This window comes from Amphiprion ocellaris, chromosome 10 (assembly GCF_022539595.1).
Source record: "Amphiprion ocellaris isolate individual 3 ecotype Okinawa chromosome 10, ASM2253959v1, whole genome shotgun sequence".
NCBI lineage: Eukaryota > Metazoa > Chordata > Actinopteri > Pomacentridae > Amphiprion > Amphiprion ocellaris.
The window spans coordinates 36,992,559-37,012,705 of NC_072775.1; the positions used below are offsets into that span (position 1 = coordinate 36,992,559).

The 20,147-nt window shown below is 45.0% G+C and overlaps 2 protein-coding genes across 2 annotated transcripts in view; one reads left to right on the forward strand and one right to left on the reverse strand.

The window, feature by feature from the left end:
- The first annotated feature begins 3,121 nt into the window (after positions 1 to 3,121).
- On the forward strand, positions 3,122 to 14,785 carry klhl18 (kelch-like family member 18). Its single transcript, XM_023270594.3, has 10 exons — positions 3,122 to 3,281; positions 5,427 to 5,557; positions 5,803 to 5,943; positions 6,060 to 6,258; positions 6,604 to 6,764; positions 6,848 to 6,984; positions 7,062 to 7,284; positions 7,366 to 7,470; positions 11,790 to 11,901; positions 13,309 to 14,785. The coding sequence occupies exons 1-10, from the start codon at positions 3,153 to 3,155 to the stop codon at positions 13,693 to 13,695; spliced, it is 1,725 nt and encodes a 574-aa protein (XP_023126362.1). The 5' UTR covers positions 3,122 to 3,152; the 3' UTR covers positions 13,696 to 14,785.
- A 1,789-nt stretch (positions 14,786 to 16,574) lies between these two features.
- Positions 16,575 to 20,147, reverse strand: part of LOC129349911 (phakinin-like) — a 5,703-nt gene continuing 2,130 nt past the window's right edge. Inside the window, exons 4-7 of the mRNA XM_055014765.1 lie at positions 19,797 to 19,958; positions 19,593 to 19,721; positions 18,886 to 19,127; positions 16,575 to 16,954 (exon numbers count right to left, since the gene is read on the reverse strand). Of these exons, the coding sequence (XP_054870740.1) occupies positions 16,879 to 16,954; positions 18,886 to 19,127; positions 19,593 to 19,721; positions 19,797 to 19,958 (609 nt within the window). The 3' untranslated portion in view covers positions 16,575 to 16,878. The remainder of the gene's footprint in view (positions 16,955 to 18,885; positions 19,128 to 19,592; positions 19,722 to 19,796; positions 19,959 to 20,147) is intronic.

The following is a 20,147-nucleotide window of genomic DNA, read 5'->3' on the forward strand; positions in this document are numbered from 1 at the left end:
AATCACTTTAGAACATGTTCTCTTTTCAAACTACCTTCAGCTCACACCTGTCTGGTCTACCTCAGCCTGCACTCTGGGGCGTTCAGGGAACATCGGTAAATGTGGGAGACCAGTGGACCAGAGAGACGGGGAAGAAGTTAGTCTGGAGCTTTGCTTTAGAGCAGGAGAGTCAGACTCATCTTAGTCCAGGTTCCACCTCCAGTCTGAGCTCCACTAAAACCAGTAAAACCACAGCATAATAACCTCTAAATAACTCCTAATGGTTCCTTTGTTTTAGTGCAAAAATGTTCACATTTAAGGAATTATCTTTTTATTAAACATGATGAACAACATGACATTTATCTATCTATCTATATAGATAGATAGATATAGATATATATAGATATAGATAAATAGATACTTAAAAATAAATTTAGTTTCATCAACATTCAGCCTCAGTTTATCTTTTCCACATTACAACTTCCAGATCACAGAGTGTCGACAAAGAAACACAACATTTAGTCACCTGGAACTGAACCAGAGAGGATTTACTGGAGGATCAAAATGACTAAAATCAGACAAAAAAAAAGACAATATTACAAAAATCAGACAAATGACACAAAAAAAACCCAAAATAGAAAAAGTTACAAAGCGATTTAAAAAATGGACAAAATATTACAAAAATGAGAAACAACATGAGACAAAAGACAATAAAAACCAAAAAGGGGACACAAAATGACAAAAGAACAATGAACAACCTAGTATTTTACTTTATGATCAAAACAACTTTTCATGGTCGAGAAATGATTTTAAATTTATAGTTTTACTAATTTACAATCTGCAGTTAATGTCTTCTCTGGAATTTTTAGACTTTGAGGACCGGACTGGACCCTCTGGAGGAACTCTTTTGGCCCGCGGGCCTCATGTTGGACACCCCTGGTTTAGAGGGGAGCTGGACTTTATTCGGGTTTTTAATGATGTTCCTTCCTTAGGTCCAGCTGCTGGGTTTAGGTCCAGCTCTTGGAGCTGCTGCTCAGATCTCCAGAAACATTTCTAATAGTTTAGAGTCATCCCTGGCTGTGGGGACATTCATTAATTGAAGGTTTCTGTTGGGACTCCTTCTGATCCTGATCTTCTCCATCCAGACAGAATTAATTTAACTGAATTCTTCCACTAAATGAGTCAAAGTGTTTTTGTGTTTTACTGAGGGACTCAAACACACCGTCAGGAGTCGGTTCTTTTAATGTTCCTCCATCAACCATCAGTGATCAGTCCAGATGAGGAGCCAGGCTGAGATGTTTAGAGATCATCCTGGATCTGCTCATGTCGTTCTGATGACATGTTTAAAACCTCAACAATAATCTGACGTCCACATCCGTTTTCTACTGCAGATGTTTGTTCTAGATGTTCTGAGTCCAGTAGGAACCCTGCAGCAGTTCTACCACCTACAGATCTACTCACTGAATGGACCACAGACCTGCTGGACCTCCATCACCATCACGATTACTCTGGTTATTCATCATCTGGTGAAGATTTTTACTTTCTGAATTTCTTCTACTGAAATACTGAAATGCTCAAAGACCCAGACTAAAAACCACGTTACAGGATTCTGACCTGAACACCGAGCCCCAGAGGTTCCTTCTCCTCACTGGACAGCATGTCTGGTTGTTGGTCTCCTGAATGGGTTCCACCTGGTCCATCAGGTTCTGTTGGTCTGGTCAGACTGTCAGGATCCAGTAGATAAACTTCTGCTGGTCCAGAATGCGTTAAACTCTCAACCAGATGTCGGAGGTGTTACCATGGCCAGGAGTGACGGTGGAGAAGCTCCTCTGTCCGAGTCTGAGATCCAAAATGCAGGAGAATTGTCTGGGTGCAGAAGTGGTTTAAAGGTACAACACAGGAGGACCCTTCAAAGACTTTCCTCCTTCAGGACGTCCATCTGGACTAAGAACTGATCTGATGAGAAGGTGGAGGGTGAAGACGCCAGTCCTGCCGGTGACCTGCTGTAGATGTCCCACAGTGGGATGAATAAAGACTCATATTTAATAATAACTGATGTGTTCAGGTCTCTGTGGGTTTGAAGGAACATCAGGGTCTGAATAAAACACAGATGAAGCACAAATGTTCCCGTTTCATATTAATTTAACTCTGGAATACCTTCAGATGGTCCTGTTGTCTGATTTCAGCTTTCTGAGCTTCAGGTGTCCCAACTGCACCGGAGTAGAAATGAAGAGCTTCAAACACAAAATGAATCATTCAGCAGCTTTCAGATGTTGTTTTAACCTGCTGGATTAAAACAGCTGGATTACCTGTGGTGACGGATGAACCAATCAAAGTCCTCTTCAGGAATAAAGCTCTGATGAGCTTCAGGTGTCAGATTCTTCCTCTGCCTTCCACACGGTAAACAGTTTTAATTTTACTGAATTTTTCCCTTTTTAACATTTCTCAAATAAATGAAAAAATAAAGTGACAAAAATAGATGGAATACAGATGTGTAATGTAACTAACAAGATCTACTAAATGTAAAGATTTTTATGTCAAGTTCTATGTAAAAAGTAATATATATAATATCGTGATCAATACTGTGACATAATCTACACCTAACAGTTTATTTTAGAGCTGTCCATGTGTTTAATATTAAACATTTGATTAAAGATCAGATTTTTTTGTGACATTTAAAACTCATTAAACTTGATAGAAGCTTAATTTACCAGCAGGTTCTTGTAGTTTGAGGCTGAATTACTAGTTTTACAACAGTACTTGCACTATTTTTGCTCATGATTTCTTCCATAAAATAATTAAACTAATAAATGTTTTGTACATTTTACCACTAATCTTGCTTTAGATGTAAAAGCTTTTTGTGTTTTTGTATTTTTAATATTTGTGTGCTCTTGTATGTCGTTTATTTTTTATGTTGTTGTTTGTGTCTTTGTGTTTCTCTTTTATGAAATTAAAATTTCAAATCCGAAATCATTTTGACCGCCTTATCATTTTATTTTGAAACCCAGACACCAAATCGGAAGCAGAATTGCTGTTCCTCTATAAAGTGCTTTATTGTGAAGGGGCGGACCGGATCCGTTTCTGTTTAGCGGCGCTGACTTCACGCATGCGCCGCTGCGGCCGTACGGCGGCTCGCAGGGCTCAGTCCGCGCCGCGCCGCCGCTGCTGGGACGATGGGAGACGTTCTGTGCGAAGAGCTCGAGGATTTAGTTCACTTCACGGTGACTGACCTGCCGGCACGAGGCTATGTCGTCATGGAGGAGATCCGACGTCAGGGGAAACTCTGTGATGTCACGCTCAAGGTAAAAAAAAAACAAAAACGACAAGCTCGAGGCTGAAGCGGCTAGCTGCTAACGAGCTAACAGCATGCTAACAGGCTAACAGCGGATTATTACTGACCGGTGAGTTAGCGGCTAGAAGGCTAACACCATGCTAACAGCTGACCTCTGACGGGTATTGATCAGGTAGCGGGTCACGTGACTCTTCCACCTGGTGAGCCCGGGTGGACGCTGATCAGCGCGTGAAGCCAATAATCAATAGAACCTATCGGCAGGAAGCAGCGGCAGCAGCACGTCACACACCTGCTGCTCAGGTGAGTTCTGACAGCTGACGTCACACGGCTGCTGCTGATCAGAGCTGATACTGGAATTGATCTGAGCTGACTGAAGGATTATTTCTGCTGACAAAAGATGAGAAGAAAAACAAAGACTTAAAATCAACCTGTAGAAGATTAATAACTGAAACTGGATCAGATTCTCAGGGAACATCAACATAAAAACATCTGGAGCCTCAGAAAGACATGAAACATCATTTAGAGAGGTGAGAATTGATCATTATTATTGATCTAATCCGGTCTGAATGTTAGCAGGAGTTTATGAAACTAAACAAACTGATCCAACAGAATCTAAGACCTCAGAGGAAACATCTCAATTATTCCTTCTTGAAAATAAAAAATTCCAAACCTCTAATCCTCTAGTGTCTCCATAAAGTCCCTGTCAGTGTCTATCTATGGATGGATCCATATTTCTACTAAAATCCAGTCTCTGGTTGACATTTCTCCACCTGTTGAGGCTCTAATGTCAGTAGAAGTTTTTAGATGTTCTCTTCTATTTTTACACCAACATTCTCCACTGTTCAGGTTCACTAGTTAAACTTTTATCCTCTGCTGGATCCAGATGTGATTTAATCTGTTTGTTAATTAATCATCTGATAGTTTAACAACTAACAGACAGAGCAGATGTCTCTAAATACCAATAGAAGTACTAAGGCTACAACCACTAATCTGTTTCAGGTATTGAATTAATCAGCAGCTGTTTATAAAGATCTAATAATACAGCTGTTCAGTGGAGAGCCGTGTCGTTTCCCTCCTGCAGCTCCTTTAGGGTGGACATCTATCAGCTGATCAGTCTCTACTTTCTGCTCTTCGTCTTTGACTCGTGTCTTTTTATTGTTGGGATTTTATCGTTTATTTTTCCGTCGCTTCGTCTCTTTCTGCTTGTTTTTATTCTGTCGTTCTGTTTGATCCGTTTCCCTCCAGTGAGAAAGAACAGCACCGCATCTCAACATCTGGTGATCGATCGATCGCTCGTATTGATCATCTGGGAGGTTGTGAGAACTGATCAGGCATCATTACCTAAAAAACCTCACCTGTCCTCCGTCTGCTCGCACGTCAAGGTCACCGTAATCCTCCTAATATCTCAGTGTCCAACCTGCTGAATCTGCAGCCGCAACAAAACCTGCAGCTCAGGTACGGACAGGTGAGGACCGGTGAGGACAGGTAGGGACAGGTGAGGACAGGAAGGGACAGGTAGAGACAGGTGAAGACAGGTAGGGACAGGTGAGGACCAGTAGGGACAGGTGAAGACCGATGAGGACAGGTAGGGACAGGTGAGGACAGGAAGGGACAGGTAGAGACAGGTGAGGACAGGAAGGGACAGGTGAGGACCAGTAGGGACAGGTGAAGACCGATGAGGACAGGTAGGGACAGGTGAGGACAGGTGAAGACCGATGAGGACAGGTAGGGACAGGTGAGGACAGGTAGGGACAGATGAGGAACGGTAGGGACAGGAAGGGACAGGTAGAGACAGGTGAGGACAGGTAGGGACAGGTGAGGACCAGTAGGGACAGGTAGGGACAAGAAGGGACAGGTAGAGACAGGTGAGGACAGGTAGGGACAGGTGAAGACCGATGAGGACAGGTAGGGACAGGTGAGAACCGGTAGGGACAGGAAGGGACAGGTAGAGACAGGTGAGGACAGGTAGGGACAGATGAGGAACGGTAGGGACAGGCAGGGACAAGAAGGGACAGGTAGAGACAGGTGAGGACAGGTAGGGACAGGTGAGGGCCGGTAAGGACAGGAAGGGACAGGTAGAGACAGGTGAGGACAAGTAGGGGCAGGTGAGGACAGTTGAGGACAGTGTCCATCATGTGTGTGCTTGTGTCTGCAGGTCGGGGATCATAAGTTCAGCGCTCACCGGATCGTCCTGGCGGCTTCCATCCCGTACTTCCATGCCATGTTCACCAACGACATGGTGGAGTGTAAACAGGACGAGATCCTGATGCAGGGAATGGACCCCAGGTAAGCACACCTGAACAAGACCAGTCTGAGACCAGTAGAGGAAATTATTACACCCAATGTAACCAGTGTAATCAGTGTATCGAGTATAACCAGTATAACCAGTGTACCCAGTATAACCATTACACCCAGTATAACCAGTGTACCCAGTATAACCAATATAACCAGTATACCCAGTATAACCAGTGTACCCAGTATAACCAATATAACTAGTATACCCAGTATAACCAGTATACCGTGTGTTGCAGCGCTCTGGAGGCTCTCATTAACTTTGCGTACAGTGGCCACGTCGCCATTGACCAGCAGAACGTCCAGTCTCTCCTGATTGGCTCCAGCTTCCTGCAGCTGCAGAACGTTAAAGACGCCTGCTGCTCCTTCCTGCAGGAGAGGTCAGTGCCACACCGCACGCGCTCAGTACGCTCCCACTGCTCACCTGGGGTCACACCTGTTTGTGACATCACAGGAGCCAGACGCAGTGATTGGTAGTAAGTCTGTGTCTCTTCAGGTTGCACCCTAAGAACTGTCTGGGAGTGCGTCAGTTCGCTGAGACCATGATGTGCACGACGCTGTACGACTCGGCCAGCAGCTTCCTGCACCAGCACTTCGTAGACGTCTCGCTGTCTGAGGAGTTCCTGGGTCTCAGGACCGAGGAGCTGCTGGAGCTGGTGGGCTGCGACGAGCTCAACGTGAAGGCCGAGGAGCAGGTGAAGTCTGCGTGATGATCAGGGGTACCTGTCCAGGTGTTTGGGGTGTGTCTTATCTGTCCAGGTGTTTGGGTGTGTCTTACCTGTCCCGGTGATTGGGGTGTGTCTTATGATAGCTCAGTGATTAGCACCCAGACTTTGTCCCGGTAGGTTGGTGGTTTAAATCTCTGTCAGGTTCCAGTGCCCCGCTCACCTACCTGGTGTTGGATCCACTCTCAGATGTATGTCGCTTTGGATAAAAATGCCTGCTGAATAAAGTAGGACAATTGTACTTGTCTTACCTGTACAGGTGTTTGGGGTGTGTCTTACCTGTCCAGGTGTTTGAGACATGTCTTACCTGTCCAGGTGTTTGAGGCAGTGCTGGCCTGGGTCCATCATGACCGGGACCGGAGGGAGACGCTGCTTCCGGAGCTGCTGTCAAAGATCCGGCTTCCTCTGTGTCGACCTCAGTTCTTGTCAGACCGAGTGCAGCAGGACGACCTGGTTCGCTGCTGCCACAAGTGCAGGTGAGACGACAGCAGCACACCTGTACCTGAGAAGAAGCAGCGTCCTGAGAACCTGCTGACACTAAGGTTTGTGTTTCTGGCAGAGATCTGGTGGACGAAGCCAAAGATTTCCACCTGATGCCAGACCGCCGACCTCACCTGCCCGCCTTCAAAATCCGACAGAGGTGCTGCACGTCCATCACAGGACTCATATACGCCGTGGGAGGACTCAACAGCTCAGGTACACTGCTCACCTGTCCCTGAAAACACACCCGAGAATAAACCTGAGAACAAACCCGGGCTCCTCTGTCTCCCCAGGTGACTCTCTTAATGTGGTCGAGGTGTTCGATCCAATCGGTAACTTCTGGGAGCGCTGTCAGCCAATGAGGATGACTCGCAGTAGAGTGGGCGTGGCTGTCGTCAACGGGCTGCTGTACGCCATTGGTGGTTACGACGGCCAATCACGGCTCAGCACGGTGGAGGTTTACAACCCAGAGACAGACAGCTGGACGCGAGTGTCGAGCATGAACAGCCAGCGCAGGTCAATACACCGATCAATACTGATCAATACCTGCTCCGATCAATACTCCAGACTGTAAACCACTATCTGTTGTTGTTTCAGCGCCATGGGAACCGTGGTGATTGACGGACGCATCTACGTGTGTGGCGGCTACGACGGGAAGTCGTCTCTGAACTCAGTGGAGTGTTACGCACCTGAGACTGACAGGTGAGCTAACCCTTAACTCACCTCAATATAAACCCTTAACTCACCTCAATATAAACCCTTAACTCACCTTAATATAAACCCTTAACTCACCTCAATATAAACTCTTAATATAAATCCTTAACTCACCTCAACACAAACCCTTAACTCACCTCAATATAAACCCTTAACTCACCTTGATGTAAATCCTTACCTCACCTCAACACAAACCCTTAACTCACCTTAATATAAACCCTTAACTCACCTCAATATAAACCCTGAACTCACCTTACTATAAACCCTTAACTCACCTCAATATAAACCCTTAACTCACCTCAATATAAACTCTTAATATAAATCCTTAACTCACCTCAATATAAACCCTTAATATAAACCCTTAACTCACCTTAACATAAACCCTTAACTCACCTCAATACAAACCCTTAACTCACCTTAATATAAACCCTTCACTCACCTTAATATAAACCTTGAACTCACCTTGATTTAAACCCTTAGCTCACTTCAATACAAACCCTTAACTCACCTCAACACAAACCCTTAACTCACATTAATATAAACCCTTAACTCACCCTAATATAAACCCTTAACTCACCTCAATATAAACCCTTAATACAAACCCTTAACTCACCTCAACACAAATCCTTAACTCACCTCAACACAAACCCTTAACTCACCTTACTATAAACCCTTAACTCACCTTAATATAAACCCTTAACTCACCTCAACACAAACCCTTAACTCACCTCAACACAAACCCTTAACTCACCTCAACACAAACCCTTAACTCACCTTAATATAAACCCTTAACTCACTCCAATACAAACCCTGAACTCACCTCAACACAAACCCTTAACTGACCTCAATATAAACCCTTAACTCACGTCAACACAAACCCTTAACTCACCTCAACACAAACCCTTAACTCACCTTAATATAAACCCTTAACTCACCGTGATGTAAACTCTTAACTCACCTCAATATAAACCCTGAACTCACCTCAATATAAACCCTGAACTCATCTCAATATAAACCCTGAACTCACCTCGATGTAAACCCTTAACTCACCTCAATATAAACCCTTAACTCACCTTACTATAAACCCTTAACTCACCTCAATATAAACCCTGAACTCACCTCAATATAAACCCTGAACTCATCTCAATATAAACCCTGAACTCACCTCGATGTAAACCCTTAACTCACCTCAATATAAACCCTTAACTCACCTTACTATAAACCCTTAACTCACCTCAATATAAACCCTTAACTCACCTTACTATAAACCCTTAACTCACCCTACTATAAACCCTTAACTCACCTTAATATAAACCATTAACTCACCTGTATATAAACCCTTAACTCACGTTAATATAAACCAGGGATGTCAAAGTCAAATACACAGAGGGCCAAAAAGCCAAATTTGCTACAAGCCGAGGGCCGGACTGATTCAATGTCTATTAAAACATATTGTAATGATTGCACATAGCCTATTGAACCAAGACCTAACACAGTGCATATTATTTAATGATTAAATGAATCATCCAATATTTTTTATTACTCTGTCAGTAATTTCAAGGGAAAACATTTTCAACAGGCAAACAGCAAAAAAGTAAGTGTCCTTCAAAAACAAAATATGTTTCTTAATATCAAGATAAATGCATAAATGAAATTGCCTGCATTATAAACTGAAAATGCAATATTGTGCTGCTCTATGATCTTACCAGTTACTGCTTTCAAATAGTAAAATGAGAAAATAAAAAAATAAATCAAATCAGTTGTATTCTTTCTCATGGCTCTTATCTGCAATTTTCCCTGAGTCCATTAACTGAAAAATAAATATATATAAATAAATAAAATGCACTAAAATAAAACACAAAAATCTATGGCACACAGACAGAACAATACTTCCTTCAAAGAAAAATCACGTCTTGTAGAAACAAATGTAAAAATGTAACTGAATTAAAAGCTAAAAATACGTTAATGCTCTGTGATGCTCACTTGTCTGAGGCTGAGCCTGATACTTGGTGGTGTCTCATCTTTTGTACAAGTTCATCAATGTTCGGGGTCAGACTGAGCTGAGGAAATCCTCAGGATTGAGTGAAGGTGTTTATCAGTAAGACGGCTCCTGTGTGATGTTTTGTTTAGCTTCATCAAAGAGGACAGTTGTTCACAGGTATGTGCTGCCAAACATAGAGCGTCTGAGCAGCTTGGATGTGCAGATGGGTGATTGTGTCGAGGATGAAACCTGCAAACTCAGCAGCACTCACTCTCTCATATTTTTCCTTCAGTGTGTCATTGCACCGGAGCTCAATCAACTCCATTTGTAGGTTTGGTGGTGCGCTTTCCACATCAACTGCAAAAGGATTGCCGAGCAGTTCAAACCTGCTTTTTGGGCTTCAAAGTCAGCAAATCGGCGTCAGAAGTCGGCGGCAAGTATGTTGAGTTTATCAGCAAACTGTGCACTCGGGAACACAGCGGTAGAGAGCTTCTCTTTCATGGTCTGGCAGCTGGGAAAGTGGCTCAAGTTTTCTTTCCACATCTGCGTCTCCCACAGACTCAGCTTGGTTTTAAACGCCTTCACTGTACTGTACATATCAGACATGACACGCCCCCGTCCCTGCAGCTGCAGGTTCATCACATTCAGATGGCTCGTGATAGCGCACAGAAACACCATTTCACACAGAAACCTTTCATCTCGGAGCTCTGTTGTGTCTTTCCCTTTGCTTTCCATGAACAGACGGATCTCCTCACGCAGCTCGAAACATCTCTGCAGCACCTTCCCCTGGCTTAGCCACTGCACCTCTGTGTGATAGGGCAAGTCACCATGCTGTGTATCTAACTCACCCAGAAATGCCTTGTACTGGTGGTGGCTTAAACCTTTGGCTCTGATGAAGTTAACTGCTCCTGTTATGGTGCTCATTACATGTTCCATTTTCAAGGCTTTGCCACACAACGACTCCTGGTGTATTATGCAGTGATAAGCTGTCAGCTCATCTGTGACGTTTTCCTCCTGCATCCTCTCACGTATCCTTGCCACCAATCCACTCCTGTGCCCACACATCGCTGGGGCTCCGTCTGTTGTCAACCCCACGAGTTTTTCCCAAGGCAGCCTCATCTCATTTACACATCTGGATACCTCTTCATACAGATCTTGTCCTGTAGTTGTGCCATGCATAGAACGTAATACCAAAAACTCTTCTGTTATATGCTCAGGCTGGAGTCCACTCCACGGATGAAAATTGGCAGCTGGGCAATGTCAGATGAGTCGGTGCTCTCATCCACAGCAAGGGAATATGCGATGAAATCTTTTCCCTTTCCCACAAGCTGTTCTTCTAGATTGGTGGAAAGCTGGTCTACACGTTCAGCAATGGTGTTTCTGCTCAGGCTCATGTTTGAAAATAGTTGCATTTTGTCTGGGCACACTGCCTCACATACAGTTTTTGATAAACTCTCCCTCTGTAAATGGCCGGGCTGATTTTGCGACCTCTTCTGCCACAATAAAACTAGCCTTGACAGCAGCCTCGCTTTGTGATTTGGCTTTTGTGAACAGAGCCTGCCGGGACTTAAGACCTCGTTTTAATTCTTCCACCTCCTGTAGCCTTTGTTCCGTGTCCATATTCTTGTCTTTGTCTGTGGATTTCTTAGACGTTTCGTGGTGCCTTCTTAGATTATATTCTTTCATTACAGCCAAACTTTCTCCACACAGAAGACACACAGGTTTGCCTTTTACCTCCGTGAACATGTACTCTGCCTCCCACCTGGCTTGAAACCCCCTGTTCTCAGCATCCACCTTCCGTTTAGCCATTTTTGGGGAGGGAGGTAGCTGGATGTTGACATCTGCTCTGACTGCTGATGAATAATGAAGCCAAGGCCCGCTTGAGTTCGTGGGCTACCGTTGCATTGTGGGGAATGTAGTATTGGTGCGTGCAAAACACCAGCGGGCGGCTGCGGCCTGCGGGCCGGTTCTAATACTAATTAAATATCATCCCGGGGGCCATAGATGATTCATTCACAGGCCGGATCTGGCCTGCGGGCCTTGACTTTGACATATGTGATATAAACCCTGTATCCTGTTTTGTAACCTTAAACATTTAAGAGTTTTCAGCAGCAAACCCCTTAATATTTGAGAACAGTTCTGTAGTTAAAGTTTTAAGTTAACAGACCAGCAGCAGCTCTTCTTGCCAGCTTTTTAGATGTTTCTGACTTTGGTTTGTGTTGGTGACATGAAGGCAGGCTGCAGCCAGCAGGAGGCGCCGCTGCAGAGGAGATTAGCTCACCAGTTTAAGGCTTTTTTCAGCTGCTTCCTGTCATGTGACCTGCAGGTGGACGGTCGTGGCCGAGATGAGCGCCAGCCGCAGCGCCGCCGGAGTGACGGTGTTTGACGGGAGGATCTTCGTGTCCGGAGGCCACGACGGTCTGCAGATCTTCAACACGGTCAGTGTGGAACCAGAGGAACATTCTCCAGCTGCCTGCAGCCACTTCATTAGGAACATCCAGTCAGATCTCATCCTTTAACATCAGATTAACGTTCCTGATCCCACAGTAGGAAAGTTCACTGTTCCAGCAGCTCCAGAAGTATAAAGGCAGAACAAGAATAAATAAGAAAAACACAGAGCAGCAATCAGAGAGCATTAAATACAGATGATTGTTTTAATATTCTGTAGAAGACTAAATACAGAGGATGAGGGCTCAGTTATTGCTCTGGAGCAGGTGGATGTTTGTGTAAATTGGGGAAAAGAAGTGCAACAGTAAACAGTGAAGTTTATAAAGCAGCACTGAACAATCTGACAGCTGGAATAAAGGAGCTGCAGAAACGTTCCTTCTTAGGGTGGAACAGTCTGTTCCTGAAGGTGTTCAGTCTGAGGCAGAGGCTGGGAGGAGTTTCTGATGATAGTAGGAGTCCTGCAGCTCTGTGGAACCAGAACATAATGAAGGAGAACCCAGAGATGTTCTGTTAGAACGATGGAACCAAAGAAGAACCGTTTCTGTTTGATAAAAACTGTGCAGCTTTATAAATGAACTGGAGACGCTCCGTTCTGAACATGAACAGCTGTGATTGTTAGTATTTCTGTTAGTATAATTACACTCTTAATCTGCTGGTATTACTAGTAGTATTATAATTATTAGAGGTTGACCGATATGGGATTTTCAAAGGCCGATGCTGATACCGATTTTTAAAAAAATTTTCAGCCGATGGCCGATATCTAAAGCCGATTGTAGAAGCCGATTTTTAAGGCCGATATCCTTAATTTTTTAAAGCACATCGATTACAAAAGGCAATTTAAACACTAAAAGTATATACATGTATATATTACAAATTAAATACACTAGTAGAACTGTAACATTTATTGAACACAAAAAGTGAAAAAGTACAATAACATAAAAATTACTTAAAGTTTACAAAAAATACAATTAAAAAGTAAGCTGAAAGTGGTTAGGGTTAGGCTTGTTGTTGCCTGGCTCACTCGCTCTGCTCATGCTCCGCTCTGAGTGCCGGGGGTCCTTCTAAGGGAAAAGCGGTCGCGGCAGCTGCCCGTACAGGTGCCTGATCACAAATCGGCTTTTTATTTGTAAATATTGGCCGATGGCCGATGTTGAAAAAAGTCCATATATCGGCCCAAAATATCGGCCGGCCGATATATCGGTCTGTCTCTAATAATTATTATATTTATTTTATTGTTAATGCTATTATTGCTTTTAAAGCTCTGTTATTATACTTCCTGTCACTACTACAGAGTGTTACAGTATTATTCTAACTAACATCAGTAGTTGTGTTATTGTTGATATTGTTGTTATTTCTGATTGGTTGTTTACCTGTGTTTGTTGCTCCGCCCCCTGCAGGTGGAGTACTACAACCACCACACCAACCGCTGGCACCCGGCGGCGCCGATGCTCAACAAGCGCTGTCGTCACGGCGCAGCGTCGCTGGGCAGCCACATGTACGTGGCGGGGGGCTACGACGGCTCAGGGTTCCTGAGCGGCGCCGAGGTGTTTAGCTCCGCCTCCGGCCAGTGGAGCCTCCTAGTGGCCATGAACACGCGGCGCAGTCGGGTGTCGCTGGTGTCCACGTCGGGGCGTCTGTACGCAGTGGGCGGCTACGACGGACAGTCCAACCTCAGCTCGGTGGAGATGTACAACCCCGACACCAACCGCTGGACCTTCATGGCCCCCATGGTCTGCCACGAGGGCGGCGTGGGCGTTGGCTGCATCCCGCTGCAGCCCGCCTAAACTGGCCAATCACGGCCGAGGATCAACGCCTTACTGACACCAGTGGGCAGGGGGCAGCGCCCCCCACGGCATCCACTGAGCTTTATCGGTACGACGGCCGGGCTTGGACCTGCACACTGACACTGGGCTGCGGGATGCTGGGAAACTGTAGGCCGGCCCACCCAGGCTAGCTGTTAGCATTGTGCTGTTAGTGGTGGACTGATCCACGTCCAGGATTTTCTACCTGATCAAACCAACAAAGCTGCTGACTTAAAGACGATGACCACTCTGATCGGTTTTCTGGGACCGTTTTATCGATACGCAGCACTGCAGACACCCGAAGAAGACGTCACAGCTGAGAGCAGCGCAGCAGCGCCTCCTGCAGGCCGCATAGCTTCGTACACCTGCTCAGTCAGAGTTGTCCTGTAGGAGGCGCTGCAGGAAGCTGCATTCACCTGTGGAGTCCACAGTGTTCACCGTCGGAGTTCCACGTTTGGTTCAAGGTCCTTTTAAAACATGAAGAAGAAGAAAGCTCCAGATGAGATGTTAGTTTTCATGAACTCTTTATGTGGCTCAGATAATATTGAGACCGTTTCAAAGGGCAGCAAACAGAACAAAAAAAAATGTTTTAACAGGAAAAAAAAACTGAACTGTTTAGAGAGAATGGAGCATTTTGGGAGGAATGAACCTTTAAAACCTTTAAGTTCCTCACTTTAGATCATATGGATGGATGGATGGATGGATGGATGGATGGATGATGATGGATGATGATGATGGATGGATGATTCAATTCAATTTTATTTATATAGCGCCGATTACAGTCAAATTGTCTCAAGACGCTTTACAGAACCCATATGCCTGAACCCCAGAGCAGCCCTAAGGAGACAGTGGCAAGGAAAACACCCTTTTAACAGGGAAAAAACCTTGATCAGAACCTGGATCTAATGTGGGGGAACCATCTGCCTGCTGGCCGGGCGGGTTGAGAGATACAGTAGAGGTAGAGAGGTAGAGGTAGAGATAGAGGGGTGGGGTGGGGGGCAAGGACCATAAAACACACAATTTGATACATGCATGATAAGACAAATGATACATGCAAAGTACAACTAACATGGAAAGTGATTTTATATATATATATATATATATATATATATATATATATATATATATATATATATATATATATATATATATATATATATGAATGATGGATGATGATGGATGGATGATGATGATGTGGATGGATGGATGGATGGATGGATGGATGATGATGGTGGATGGATGAGGATGGATGGATGGATGATGATGGATGATGATGGATGGAGAATGGATGGATGGATGATGATGGGTGATGATGATGGAAGGATGATGATGGATGGATGATGATGCATGGATGGAGGATGGATGATGATGATGATGGAAGGATGATGATGGATGATGATGGAAGGATGATGATGGATGGATGATGATGATGATGGATGATGGATGGATGATGATGGAAGGATGATGATGGATGGATGATGATGGTGGATGGATGAGGATGGATGGATGGATGATGATGATGATGATGGATGGAGAATGGATGGATGGATGATGATGGGTGATGATGATGGAAGGATGATGATGGATGGATGATGATGCATGGATGGAGGATGGATGATGATGATGATGGAAGGATGATGATGGAAGGATGATGATGGATGGATGATGATGATGATGGATGATGGATGGATGATGATGGAAGGATGATGATGGATGGATGATGATGATGGATGGATGGATGATGATGGAAGGATGATGATGGATGGATGGAGGATGGATGATGATGGATGATGATGATGGATGATGGATGGATGATGATGGAAGGATGATGATGGATGAATGATGATGGATGGATGGACGGAGGATGGATGATGATGATGGAAGAATGATATAAGGTTTCATTTTGTTCTTCTATATTTCCTGTTGGTTGGTGTGTGAGAACATGGAGTTATTTTAGAACGTGCAGATGTTTTAGAACATGCAGATGTTTTCGCTGCTGTTTCTTCAGGAACGTGACCTTCCGCTCCTCTGATGGTGAACACTGGCACTCACTTTGACTTCGGTCTGCAGAGCTTCATGATGGTTTTACAGGCTGAAGATCAGTTTGTTGATAATGACCTGATTGGTTTTTCATTGATTGGAACCCTCTCCTGAGCTTTCAGCTGGACGTCATGGTTGCCATGAAGACGGTTCAGTCAGCATCATGTGACCTGCGGCTGAAAGCTCCGGGAGCTTCTCAGTGGACAAGAAGAGATGGGGTTACTGATGAGTGCTCCTCAGCCTCCGACTCAGCTTCATCACGGCTGATCTTTATTTTTATTGATTAATTTATGATTGAGCTCTTTGTTTCATTTCCTTGTGGATCATTAAAGAGGAAATTTTCAGGTTAATAATGTCTGTTTCTATTTTCATTCTGACTGATCACTGATCAATAGAGGAACAGCTGAGACAGAAAACCTTTCAGCTCCTCAGGAACGTGTTCTCCATGTTTCAGATGTAAATATTTTCCATATTTATACGTTCATGAGTTCATCTTTTTATGGTCGCAGCAGAATTTAAGCGTCTCCTAATGCTTCTGTGAACAGACTGCACCTGAACGCACCACGACCTCATGCACCTTTACCTGTCAGTAAACTGAAAGACACTTCAAACTTTTTATGGTTCTGATCCAGAACCTTGGTGGTCCTGGGGATCATAGGAGCTCCTACAATTAAAAGGTGGTGTAGGAAGAACATTCTCACATGAGCTCTGGTTGGAGGTCATGAACCTCCTCGTGAGTCTTTGTCATGGTGCCCTGGAGATTAATCAGATTTCCTACATCTGTAGATCTTCAGAACATCCTACAAATAAACAGGACTTCCTTTGTTTTAAAATCTTTATTTGGTTTCTTGACATAATTACAAACAATCTCGACCCAACGGAGGTCAGGCTGGTCCAGTCTGGACCCACAACCCCAGTTGGGTCCGGTAGAGTCCTCCGGTGTTCTGGCAACAGGTCCACCTGAGGCCTTAACATCACATTCACATGAAGCAGCTCAATCAGCAGGTAGCTGCAGGTTCTTAGCGTCTGTCACACCTGCACACCTCACAGGTGGAACCCAGCAGGACCAGGTCCAGATCACAGAGTGCCTGCTGGGCTTCAGTTGGCTCTGATCCTCCACTGGGATCACTGTCCTGAAGGTCCTGGAGGTCCAGGAGGTCCTGGAGCAGCTCCCTCAGGCTCTGAGTGCAGACCTGAACACCTGGACAGGTAAGTGGAACCATTAATTTCTACTTCCTGTTAGAGGAACATGATGTCATGTTTCTGTTATTGATGTTCTCTTCTTCTGAACAGATTCTGTTGTAGTTTCTCCGTCTGATGATCTGGATGCGCTGCGTCTTCCTGTGGATTTTTGCTTTAATTTGTTCTGTTTGGTGGAGAACCTGATCATTTAGTGGTTTTATCATCTGGATTTAACATTTTAAAAAGTAGATTTTATCGTCTACCAGAACATCGTCACAGGATTTAAACATTTATCAGCTATCTGACTCCATAGCAATCGCAGGGTGTTTGTGTGGACTTGTTATAGAGTTATGAAACAATGATCAGACCACCCTTGTTTTATTCAGTTTCATGTTCATTTTAAACGCCTGGTACCAATAAAGGTTTATTACCTGAAGAATACAATGAACAGGACTTTAAATGCAGCTGATTCCATAATACTTTATGTCCTATCTGACCTGCTTCAGCTTCATTGTATTCCAGGGTCAGGGTTTCCTCTACATTCATTCTGCAGCGGCAGCCCACTGATGGTATATAAGAGGACATTTCATGTCATCAGCAGCACATGCAAAGGCCTAGAGTGGTTTCCTCCTGACATTCAAGCCATAGCACAACTCAGAAACTGTCAGCTCTCACATAACGCCTAAAACTAAAGACTTATGTGAAGCCACAAAGGCAGACATCGAAAAAACTGAAGATCTCCCAGACAGTCGTTCATTACACCAAGAAAAAACAAGCCCAGCACTGTTCTACCAAACTGCTAGCTGGTCAGGAAACATCTTTCTACTCATCAGGTGACCGTCACTCATCCGTTCCTGTGTCACGAATCGTCCTCAGACCTCCAGGGACCTTAAAAATGAGTGGACACTGTGGAGAAATGGGACTTGTCCTTCAAGGACAGTTGGAAAGTGACTTCTTGAAGCTGGTCTGAAGTCACACAGGGCAGGAAGAAGCCTTTCATCAAGGAAAGGCAGAGGAAAGCCGGTTACTCTTTGCTGGGATCACCAGGATTGGACTGTTGATGATTGGACTGAGGTTCTCTTCAGGGATGAATCCAATTTTCAGTTGATGCCCACTCCAGCCAACTTCCTGGTTAGGAGGAAGCCTGGAGAAGCTAAAAACCAGACTGTCTGCTCCTACAGTAAAACATGGGGGTGGATCAGTGACCATCTCTGGTAGTTTCAGTCTGGGTGGAACAGGGTGAATGAACCAGGTCATGTTTGGGGATACTCTAGAAAACAGTCTTCTTCCATCAGCTGGAAAACTCTTTCCTGCCTCCAATGACTGGATTTTTCAACAAGACATGGTCAATTAAAGCCTGGATGGAGAACGAGAACATTGGAACCATGCCTTGGCTGCTCAATCACCAGATATAAATCCAACTGAAAACCTGTGGAAAACCATCAGATGCTAAATGTAGAATCACAAACCCAAAAACAAAGCAGATCACTTAGAATTAGTACAACAGGAATGTGCTGCTGTGACAGCAGAACAATGTCAGAAGCTGGTGGAGAACATCCAAGACGCATGACTGCAGTCATCAGAAACAATGGTTATGAATCAGTACTAACTCCTGTGTGGATCATGGGACTAAAACAGACAGAAAAGAAAACATGGAATCCTAAAAGCTGTTTTTGGCAGAACGATGCCATAGATATTGATGGAAGAACTGAAGGGATTTTGGTTATTGTCAAGAAAACCATGGAAAATGTCTGATATCAACTCTGAAATTAGACTCTGATCAGATATTTTTGTTGTTATCATTAGGTTTGTCCAAACAAATGAACCTTTAGTGGGACCAGGCATTAAAATGAACAAGAAATTGAAGAAAACAAGGGTGGTCTGATCATTTCCTCCATGACTGTATGTTCTCTATGTTCTCCATTTTGTCTGTGTTCCTCTGTGACTCACGGCATCTCGGCGGGCTGGAACCGGTTCTCCTCTCCATCCAGGATACCGTGGTACATGCCGATCTCCTGCTCCAGGTGCTGCTTGTTGCCTAGCAACGTGTCGTAGTCACGGCGCTGCTGTTCGATCTCCCCACGGACGTCTCCGAGCTCCGCCTCCAGCTTGGAGACCACTGAGCCCAGGTTCTGCAGCTCCATGTCGTGCCAGTGGCGGGCGTCGCTCAGTGAGTTCTCCAGACCACGTTTCTGCAGGGAGACAGGTGTGAGGTTAGACAACAACCGAGTCGATCAAGTCATCGATGGATGGACCTGGTCAATCGGGTTATTGATCGATAACCCGATTGGGTCATGAACGGACTGATCAAGTTATTGAAGGACCAATCGGGTCATGGATGGACCGATCGGGTTACTGATGGACCGATCGAGCCATGGCTAGACCAATCGGGTCATGGGTGGACCAATTGGGTCATGGATGGACCGATTGGGTTATTGAAGGACCAGTCGAGTCATGGACAGACCGGTCAGGTTATTGAAGGACTGATCGGGTCACGGATGGACCGATCGGGTCATGGACGGACCGATTGGGTCATGGATGGACCGGTCAGGTTATTGAAGGACTGATCGGGTCATGGACGGACCGATCGGGTCACGGGTGGACCGATCGGGTCACGGGTGGACCGATCGGGTCATGGACGGGTTGTGGTGTCTCACCAGTGCTCGAATGGACTCGGTCTCGGCCTGCAGGCTCTGGATCTTGCAGCCGGTGTCATTGCATTCGGCCTTCAGTGCCTCCACCTGCTCCTCCTCAGGACTCAGCCTGCTGCTCACACAGTGCGCCTCCTGCAGGAGAACAGCACAGGTCAGACCCGCTGCAGGAGCACCTGCGAGGACACCTGTCCAGGTGAACGTCCTCACCTTACACTCCAGGTAGCTGTCTGTCTCGGCCCGGTTCCTCTCCGTCACCTTCTCCCAGTGGCTCCTGATATAGGCCAGGATCTGGTCCAGACTGGTTTCTATGGGAGCATCGGGTTCATCCACCTCTCGACCCGCCATCTGGCTGTAGAGGACTCGCACATCCTGCACAGACAGGAAGTGGTCAGGTCACATGACGCTACCTGATGCCAGTCATTAAAGGATGACCTGACTTCAGAATGACATCAATTCACAATATTCTGACGAGTTCAATGATTAAGATTTAAACTCATTGATTTAGAAGAACTCAGTTTTTACTTTTATATAAATTTCCATTTTAAACCCATCCATCCA